Consider the following 10517-nt stretch of genomic DNA (forward strand, 5'->3'; position numbering starts at 1 on the left):
CCCACCCAAGTGCACAGAAAGTGAATGAGAATAACAACACTAGGTGCTTACAGATCGCAGACACATTGCATGACTATGTTTATATTATATTGGACAATTCTGTGGGACAATTTACAAAATGTGGAGGAAGGACTTCACATCCAACCTTAGTTTTATGGGATTATTGCATTTTACAGTGATTCCAACGGCATAAGTTTTTGTTATAGACGAATGAGACAGTCTACTTGCTATTTTAGAGCCTTTCATGTCAGATCTGAAGGAGCACAGGAGGTCGTAAAACCTTCACTGCCACTATTTAGTTTTATTTAACTTTTCCAAACTTAAATCTTCAACTGATTGAATTTTTTGGCCACCCGGGGGCAAAACAACTCAAAAACAAGCACACACACCTAGTATAAAGCTATTATCACTAACATGTTAGCAAATAGTTCCCATTGTACACATCAGCAGACTGAGGACAGCACGGGATTCGTTTTTGGAGTCATGCTTCTGTCCATTTGATGAAGGTAAGCCCAGTATTCACTCTCCTGTTATCTCTGGTTTGGTCTCCACCAACTCCTGAGAAAAATATCTGGCTCTAACAGTGACTGCTGTTTGGCGCTGACGTTTTTTGGGTTTCTTGTCTGGTGCTGCCGGTAATGTAGTTTGAGAACATTGAAACACACAATAAACAGCTACAACTATATATGCTGATTCAGTTGTGATGGAGAAGCGGTGAGAAGCAATCTGAGAGAACTGAGTGCCAGGCAGACAGCAGCTGGAGCGAAACGACCTCTTCACAACAGCAGCAGTGTTTTAGAGCTGATGCTTGAGATAAGAAGAGTGTGATTGTGGTGGAATGGAAAATGTGTTTGTATACTGATGAGTTCTGTTTCCTTTCTGGTCATATGAATAGATGAGTGATTGTTGTCACCATGGTTACTGTAAACAGCTGTGATGGCTGGCTCCGTGTTTAAGGTGTTGGACTCTAATGAGGTTCCCCCTCGCAGGTTCAAATCCTGCTCATGGTGACAAAATGTAGTCATTGGTATTAAATAAACAATTAACTGGAATAAATGATGTACAATCCTTTGCCATATATGTTCAAGCAGATGCTTGTTATACTCGCAGTTGAGTCATAAACTGAATATCTTTCAGTTTTGCACTGTTGGTTGGACAAATGATGCCACCTTGTGCTTTGGGAAATTACATTACATTTTTCACCATTTTCTGACAGTGCATAGACAAAACAACTGATCAGCTGATTGAGAGAAAATCGATAGTGAAAATATTTGTTAGTTCCCAAACCAATTTTAACCAAAATTTAAAATTTATTAGCTTGTAATTCATGATCAGTTTAATTATCTTATTGCAGTGTGTTATTTTCGCAGTATTTCATTAAAAACAGCCCTTATCACTGTTTATGTTAGTATTTTGAGCTTCATTCATTTCCTATTTTATATGAATTATTCATGTAACCAGGCAAAATAGTTTTAGTTTTTCTTGAACAGTCATTTTAAGTTAGATTTAATTTAGCTTTGTTTTCCCACTACTTTTCGTTTTACTTTCCGTTTCCTTTTTCTAGTAAAAATCAGACTTTTGGAGCATTCTGGTGATGTGTTGTGCATGTAAACATTTTATTCTGGTTTCAGAATCCTGGATAAGCCCTTATCCCCATTTTGAGAACCTGGATATGCTAGCTGGAGAACTAACCAGGATGGAAGAAGTACTTAAATCATTTACTTAATTAACAATAGAAATACCATGGTATAAAAATACCCCATTACAATCAAAAGTCCTGAATTCAGCATGTTGCTGAAGCAAAAGTAAACAAGTATTGTCTGCAAAATGTGCTTAAAGAATTCAAATTAAAAGTGCTCATTCTGCAGAACATTCACAGTGATTTGTTCTGTTTTTATCTCTAACAAACACATGTAAGAGCAGTTTAAGGTGCAGTGTCACATAACTGTATTTGCAGCTCTAAACTATGAAGCACTGCATTGGAGGACTTCTAGCAAAAAGTAGTATATACACACAATGGTCAGGACATTACATAACGACGTATATTTAACAGTTAGAATTTGACCAGATAAGATCAGATCAGATAAGTGTGTCGTGACATCACTGCTGGGTGTGGTTAAAGATGCAACACACTGAAACTTTCTACAAGGGAGAAACACAGCAGCACAGCCTGATGTTAAGTTATTATTTCATTAAGTCAGGAAGACATTTGCATGCTGCTCTTATTTATTCATTGTCTAATTTAATTGTTGCACTTGAGTGTATGTGATTTTACCACAGACCCATGTCAAATATCATTTTCTTTCCTGTGCAGTGAGAACAGACTACAAAGCTTCCCTCTTCTAGTCTAAATTTAGTTCAGAGCAGCAACTCATCAAATCACACGCCAGCAACAAAGGCAGCCAAAACTCCTGCTTTCAGATCAACAGGCTGATCATCATTATTTGGAAATGAGTGATGAAATTATTGCCTGAAACATATGGTAATATGCAATGAAACTGCAATGAGAGATAATAACAATGCCAGCAATAATCTATGGCCGACTGTTGCCTGCTGACAATGGCCTCGTTTGAACGTTTGCCTGCTGCTCTGCTGTCACTTTATCAGTTTGAAAGATTAGGCTTCATTTGTCTCTAATTGTAGATTGTATGTGTGGTTGGTGAGTCATTGTTGTTGTTGTTTTTAATATTGCTTAGGCCATAGAGTTCTGGGTAAAGCTATGTGCGGTTAAATTCTATCTAACAGTCACCAACAAAATCTAGCTGCCATTCATGACAGATAGCGGGAGAAGAATTCAGATCCTTCATTCAAGTAAAAGCAGCAACACAAGCATGTAACAAGACTGGGAGTCATGCTTCAATACAAGCATGTAACAAGACTGGGAGTCATGCTTCAATACAAGCATGTAACAAGACTGGGAGTCATGCTTCAATACAAACATATAACAAGACAAGGAGTCATGCTTCAATACAAGCATGGAACAAGACTGGGAGTCATGCTTCAATACAGGCATTTAACAAGACTGGGAGTCATGCATCACTACAAGCATGTAACAAGACAAGGAGTCATGCTTTAATACAAGAATTTAACAAGCCTGGGAGTCGTGCTTCAACACACGCATGTAACAAGACTGGGAGTCATGCATCACTACAAGCAGGTAACAAGACTGGGAGTCATGCACCACTACAAGCACGTAACAAGACTGGGAGTCATGCTTCACTACAAGCATGTAACAAGACAAGGAGTCATGCTTCAATACAAACATGTAACAAGACTGGGAGTCATGCTTCACTACAAGCATGTAACAAGACTGGGAGTCATGCTTCACTACAAGCAGGTAACAAGACAAGGAGTCATGCTTCAATAAAAGCATGTAACAAGACAAGGAGTCATGCTTCACTACAAGCATGTAACAAGACAGGGAGTCATGCTTCAATACAAGCATGTAACAAGACTGGAAGTCATGCTTCACTACAAGCATCTAACAAGACTGGAAGTCATGCTTCAATACAAACATGTAACAAGATAAGGAGTCATGCTTCAACACAAGCATGTAACAAGACTGGGAGTCATGCTTCAATACAAACATGTAACAAGACTGGGAGTCATGCTTCAATAAAAGCATGAAACAAGACTGGGAGTCATGCTTCAATACAAACATGTAACAAGACTGGGAGTCATGCTTCAATAAAAGCATGTAACAAGACTGGGAGTCATGCTTCACTACAAGCATGTAACAAGACTGGAAGTCATGCTTCAATACAAACATGTAACAAGATAAGGAGTCATGCTTCAACACAAGCATGTAACAAGACTGGGAGTCATGCTTCAACACAAACATGTAACAAGACTGGGAGTCATGCTTCAATAAAAGCATGAAACAAGACTGGGAGTCATGCTTCAATATAGGTATGTAACAAGACTGGGAGTCATGCTTCAATGCAAGCAAGCCCTCCGACCAGAGTATAAAGCATTTTTCTCCTACAAAACAGAGTTTTAAAACTGTACTCTGAAGTGTGTAAATCTTAAAGCAGTATCTTGGTGTTCCAGTGTGTTCTGGGTTAACAGTGGTTTTACAAAACTATGTATTTAGCCAGCCCAGTGAGGCCCACGGACTGTGAGTCATTGTGTGTCCATTCCTCTCCACGGGCTCACCACGCAATGGTGGAACAAGCTCCGCATTGACGTCAGGACATAAAACTCTGCACATCTTCTATTGCAGACTGAAACTCATCTGTTCAGGCTGCATGTTCGAAACAAAAACAAACACCCTCTCCTCTATCTCTTATCGCTTCTAAATGTAGCACGAGAAGCAGTTCAACATATTTGATGAAAGTGATGTATGAATTTTTTTCTAATTTAACCTTTTTTTTCCTGAAATATTCCCATTGAGATTCCCATTTTCAGGGGAGTCCAGGCCAAGACAGCAGTGTAAAAGTTTTACATGAAAGAACAAACAAACAATTTCAAACAGCAAAAAAGATAAAACAGTAAATTACTTCAAACACTTAATGTGCAGCGTTCAGTAGCAGGATGTGCACTCACTGGTCAGATTGTCCTTCATCCTGTTTTTATAACCTGTCATGCTTATAAAATAATCTAGTTTAAGGCGACTGTAGCTCACACCGCGATGAAGGTGCAGAAAAATATTGAAAATCACAGTTAATCAGAGTGAAGGTCTGTGGAAACAAGCTGCTTCCTGTCTGGTTGTTTTGGTGTTCAGAGCTCTGTAGCACCTACCAGAGGGCAGAGGTGGAACAGGTTGTGTCTGAGCAAGGCCCTTTACCCCCGACTGCTCCAGTAATGCCGGTGGTGTCTTTGTAGGTGGGTATACTGTAGCTTTCAACAATAATACTGCAGTTTTCACAAAAGCACTCAAACTGGAGGTACTCATAGTTCGCTTGTGTGTTTCAATTTCATCACATTTCTTTAAATTAGCTCCATTCTTCTTCATGAAGGTTAATAATGAGCCTTGGTGTGTTGGCTTTATATATGTAGTTTCTATGAACAGTTAGCTAGCTGCTAGTGTGCTAACAAGACTGATCCATGTCACACTCTAATAAACAATGGCAGTAACGAAATGGACTTTTTGTTTGACCTTCAGCTCTTCTCCCTGAGCTTTGTGTTGTTTTTGTAGAGTCCTGATGCCTGGACAGAAGAGCTGCCTTGAAGGCAAAGATCGGGGAACAAAAGCCTCTCATGTGTAGTAAATGTCATCATATTGCATTAAAGTGTGTCTTTAATGGTTGCCTGCAGTCTGCAAGATGAGCACTGATACTTATCTGTGGGTATTTTAAGGTAGGTGTACACACCTGTTGCAGGTGTGTATGTAATGTATATCACCACACCTCTGAGTAAAGCTGCCCTAAATCTGGCTTTTACTTTCTTGAAATTACAAGATAAATTAGCAAATTATCTGTGGTGGTTGGTATTGTCTGTGCTGTTAATTTGAAGGTCCACTTCCTGTGTTCTGTTGTGTTGGCTGTAACTTTACGTTTTGTTTTCCTGAGGCTCCCTTCCCCCCCCGATGCGTCGAGGAGTGATTGGGCACACCTGAGTTCACTTCCTGAAATTAGGACGCCTATTTAACCTCTGCGGAGACGCTCCTCGACGCCAGAGTATACTTCCACGTACCATGTGCCTCCCATGCCCACACAGCCCAGCACTCTCTGGACCTCTCTGAGTTTGTGTTTGTTTGGACCTCACGCTGCCAGCGACTGTTTGAGTTATTGCCTTTCTTGTGAAAATAAAACTTTTGTTAACCTTCTCCGTTTCCGCTCCTGGGTCTCTCTCTGCACCCGCCGTCACATTATCATGAGAACACAAGCTTTGTTATCTCAAAATAATTAACTTGAGATCTTGAGATAGCGAAAAATTATTCAGACACAATCCAGAGCAGGAAATCTGCTCTTTTTTTCTTTTTTTTTGGTAATATATATTCAGCTCCAGTGGGGATCAAACCTTGGCAGTGTTCACAGTGGGCCCCTTCACACTGAGCTGCAGACAAATGGGACCCCTAACCCTTGCAGAGTTAGTACACACTTTACCCGCTGAGCATCCCTGCAATTAACTTAAATGGGCACACAAACCATATTGCTAATGTTTTCATGAAGCCAGAGCCCCAGAGAAGTGTGGAGATTGCAGAATCCATCAGTGAAATTGCGCACTGACATGCCCCACTAAGTTTGACTGCACGATGAAGCTCACTTATCCAAAATGCATCCAATATACAGATATGTCCAAACGCATGAAGCGTCATCAAAAAAGCAAAAAACAAAACAAAAACAAAACTCTGACAGACAGCAGCTGCTTGTTCCATGTTGGAGAATCATAATCCTCACTGAAAGCTGGACGATCAAATGATTTTACAGCCAACAAATGACAGTTTGTTAATTTGACTGAAAAGCCAGCAGAAAGGGATTTTGCAGCCAAATGGCATTTTGTTTTTTACTGAAAAGCCTGTAACAACTCCGTCCTGTCATCTGCACACAGAGAAAAATCCCTATTATTGAAATCATTTCAGAATGTAGCCCTACTCAGCGCGCTCTGTCCCGTAATTGGAGATCAGCTGATCACTTGACTTTCTGCTGTATCACCCATGAGTCCAGTTCACGGCTAAGTGCTTTCATTATCGAACCCTTTCAACATTTTGGGAAATACGTCCTCTCACGATCTTCCAACAGTCAGATGACAAGATCAGTACATGTCTGCACATCAACTAGGTTATGGAGCTGGAGTCAGGACGTGTTAGCGTAGCTTAGCATAAAGACTGTGAGCAGCTTGACTGGCTCTGTATAAAGACAGCCTCCAAACATACTTCCACCAGCACCTCTAAGGCTCACTGACCAACACATTATAACTTGTTTGTTTTATCTGAACGCAAACTGAAATGACAATTAGCAGGTTTAGTCGGGGAGTAACGTGCTGAAACTATTCCTTGGCAAACAACAATGAACCTTTAGGCTAATCACCTCCTGACTTTAGCTTGATGATTGTTAATTGAGGATTTTTTTAAAAATGAAATTACGTTACATTAATGAAGGAGTTTATATGTACGTATCTTTTTCTCTCTGTTTCAGCCGTCTATCTACAGTAAAACAACACGTTTCTCTCGCAAAACGCAGCTTTTCAGTGTTTCGGTGTGTACGAGGTCAAAAAAGCTTTTCTGAAGCAGTGACGTAAGCTTCCCGGTGACGAAGGCGACCTCTACTTTGTCTTTGCTCATTTTAAATGTCAGTATAGCCGACTGCACAGAAGAGCTGCCGTCATTGACCTGGATTTGTGTTGATTTTGCTAGACGACATCATGACCATGAAAGAATGATTTGGTCAGCTGGCTGTCCGTCTCGTCCTCACCAGATGTGAGCTGTGATGCAGTTAACCGACTGAAAGAAGGGTGAAGAAGAACAGACTTGGCCGTTTTTACGTTGTTCAGGTGTTTCAGTGAGGACAAAGCAGCAGCGAAACCCAAACATTGTTGAATTACAGCCGGACGAATGAGTACAACATCTCCCCCCGGCTGTGCATTCAGGGAGCGTTTGAGAAAAAGATGCCACCTTCTGTTTCTAAAATGACAGCTGGCATTAAAGTACAGCTCATTGTTGGATACAGTGGAAGCATTAGCTAAGTGCATCCTGGCTCTGAAATAGTGGGATTTTGGGAGCTGCATTGAGTAATGATATTCTGGGAGCATTTATTTTTCAAAGAGGACACACTCTCACTCCAGCACTGAAAAGGCCAATGGGTCATTAATGAAAGTGGAATAGGCTTAGTGCACTTTGAATAACCATTGGACTTAATACAAAAGCCATCACGGAGTAATCTGCAGCATTTACTGAGGATTAGCATGTGGAGAACAATGCCAGTTTAATCCTAAAAGGCTGACCTGTTACCCAGATGACTGTAATTATGATTAACAGAACTCGCACCACGAGACATTTCATTTAGGCATATACATGTACATGATGCAGAGTGAACAGACAGTGGACATACAGCGCTTCAGGCTTTTTGTTGAACCTCTGATTTACTTGTGTTGGTGTGAAATATAGGACAAATAAAGGACACAGTTGTGACTCGTGTTTCCTTCAGGATGTTTGAAGATTAAACAGGATTTTAGAGTTTCTGGGAGCAAAGAAGCTTTCTGCATGTAGTTCTGTTCATACAGTTTGTGTTCTTATGAAGTCCTCATTTCAATATTGTAGTTCTTGACTGAAAATTCTTCTTCTTCTCCTGCTTCTTGCTGAACTTTCCAGTTTTAGCCATGCTAGCAAAGGGCCTCTGAAGTGTCTTGGCAGCTAAAATGGATTTATTGCCATGAAATTGGGAATACACATTCCTGTTTTGCTCGGGATTAATTATGATAACTTTGTTTCCTTTTTCACCAAACTTTCTGACTCTCCTTTAGAAAAATCATCAGACCTGAATATTTAATTTGCACTGTACTCTGGCTCATGATCAAATACGTGCAAAATGAATGAATGGCATTTCCGTCAGCCTCAGCTCTACGTTGCCTTTAATTAGTAAATGTTAGCATGCTAACATGCTAAGCTAAGATGGTGAACATGGATGACATTATACGCATATTAGCATGCTGATGTTAGCCTTTAGCTTAAAGCACTGCAGCACCTCCATCTAGAGCTGATAGCATGGAAGAGTTTTTTATTTTTATTTTAAATCCAGTCAAAGTCAATGGAAGTTTATGTGTTAAAAACTGAGTCTCATTGGCTGCCTCAGCCTCAGTGACCGCAGCAGAATATACACCTACAACTAAAGAACAACCCAAATGCCAAAGAAGACTTTCTGATTAAACCTGATTTTGATAAAACGTTTAAGGAGATAATTTTTTTTCCTTCTGGGATTCAGTCTAACATTACAACTGTGATTATCTGGTTTAAGTCTAACAGTGCGGTCACATCTGCCTCCAAAACACTGTAAACTGTAATAAAGTCACGATGAACACATACAAGTTAGTATGAAATTATTACAGGATGATTGTAGTAAGTCTTTTGGGGAAACACACACCTAATAACAACTGTAGTTTGATGACCTGTAGCTCTTCCTTAGTGCAATTATAGTAACTTGCTTTGAACAAAGCATCAGCTAAATTAATGTGATGTGATGCAATGTAGTTTTTATATACGAATAGTAAGTGTGTGGGGATTAAAAAATATCCCAAAAAGTACAAAAATCAAGTCTCTTAAGACACACGGCTGACCAGAAAAGACCTGTTTGATCGTTTAATGGATTTTTTAAAGAATCATACGTAATAAAGTCACTGTAAACAAACCAAACTGGCATGAATATTAGCGTCATGTCAGCATCACAGTGACAATCTCATAAACTTCACCAAACACGCTGCACTAACCTTTGCCTTTACACCTCCTCCTCCTCTTCCTCCTGCACTTTCCTTTCTCCACACAGTCTGACCTGTCCATGTTTCGGCTGCACGTCCCATGCACTGGTGCCATTCAGGAGACTTCTTCTCAGTGTATTTTTTTTTTCCCAGTAGCCTTGTCTTCTGCCGCCTCTCCTTCGTCTTCCTGTCTGAAGCAGAACGCTCGGGGAAGATTCAGAGTGCAGCTCTGCAGCAGGAGCCCTGTGCAGCGACTGACTTCTCCCCCCTGCTGCCGGCTTTAGGAGGCAGGCGGCTGTTCAGGCTGTGACATCATGAGGAGAGGAAGAGCTCCGGTTCAGGCTGTGATTCAGCGTCTGCAACATTCACTGCCTACATGCTACATTGCATCACATGGCATTCATTCAGCTGATGCAGAGAAGTCAGGAAGAATGTCATCGAGCACAGTCGTAAAGTCATAAAGTTTGTCTGTTTTTAGAGGTTTAAATGAACCTCAGTGAGAAAAAATATCTGTTCACCAGCGCTACAAACGTGGCAGTGTAAAGAAACTGCTCCATGATATCCAGAGATAACATTTAAAGAATGCATCACTGAAAAGTTGAATATATGAATAAATAACATTTCCAGACAAAGTTAACAGCTGTGATCTGGAAAAGTGGTGAGTTCACTGCAATGAAGTCCAACAAGGCAAGAAAACATGCTGAATCACTGCTTACGTCCTTTCATATCTGTACAATAAACTGTTCCTCTTCATATTATAATCTGAATTCTTACATTTCACTGGCGTTCATCTATTCCCCCAAGCAGTTTTTATTTGGAGTGGTTCCTCCTGCTAACTTAAATTTCTTTGTGTCACATGGTGAATGTGATGTTTATGTGTTTGTGTGAGTCATTGAACGTTCTCACCTTCTCTTCTTCTTCTGTTTTAAAAAAGGGAAAGCAATGTTAATGCCAAAGGGAAAGACTGTCCAATCAGAGCTTGGGTGGTGGAGAAAGGGGCGGGGCTTTGGTAATTAGATTTTCAGTTCATGTAACAATGGCAAACACTCCATTCGGTTATTAAAGATTAAAATGAAATAACTGCCCCGTTTAGCTTTGTTTTAACTGAAAAATGATGCAGTAAATGTGGAGTGTATTTCTCTTTATTTCTTATCATGGAGGCATTT

General features: G+C 40.2%; 1 protein-coding gene across 1 annotated transcript in view; it reads right to left on the reverse strand.

Annotated features, from left to right (window-relative positions):
- The window catches only part of LOC121614931 (double-stranded RNA-specific editase B2-like), a 36174-nt gene extending 26741 nt beyond the window's left edge, over positions 1-9433 (reverse strand). Inside the window, exon 1 of the mRNA XM_041949032.1 lies at positions 9364-9433. Coding sequence (XP_041804966.1) covers positions 9364-9433 — 70 coding nt within the window. The remainder of the gene's footprint in view (positions 1-9363) is intronic.
- Between the last annotated feature and the right edge of the window lie 1084 nt (positions 9434-10517).

This window comes from Chelmon rostratus, chromosome 12 (assembly GCF_017976325.1).
Source record: "Chelmon rostratus isolate fCheRos1 chromosome 12, fCheRos1.pri, whole genome shotgun sequence".
In the NCBI taxonomy this organism is placed as follows: Eukaryota; Metazoa; Chordata; class Actinopteri; order Chaetodontiformes; family Chaetodontidae; genus Chelmon; species Chelmon rostratus.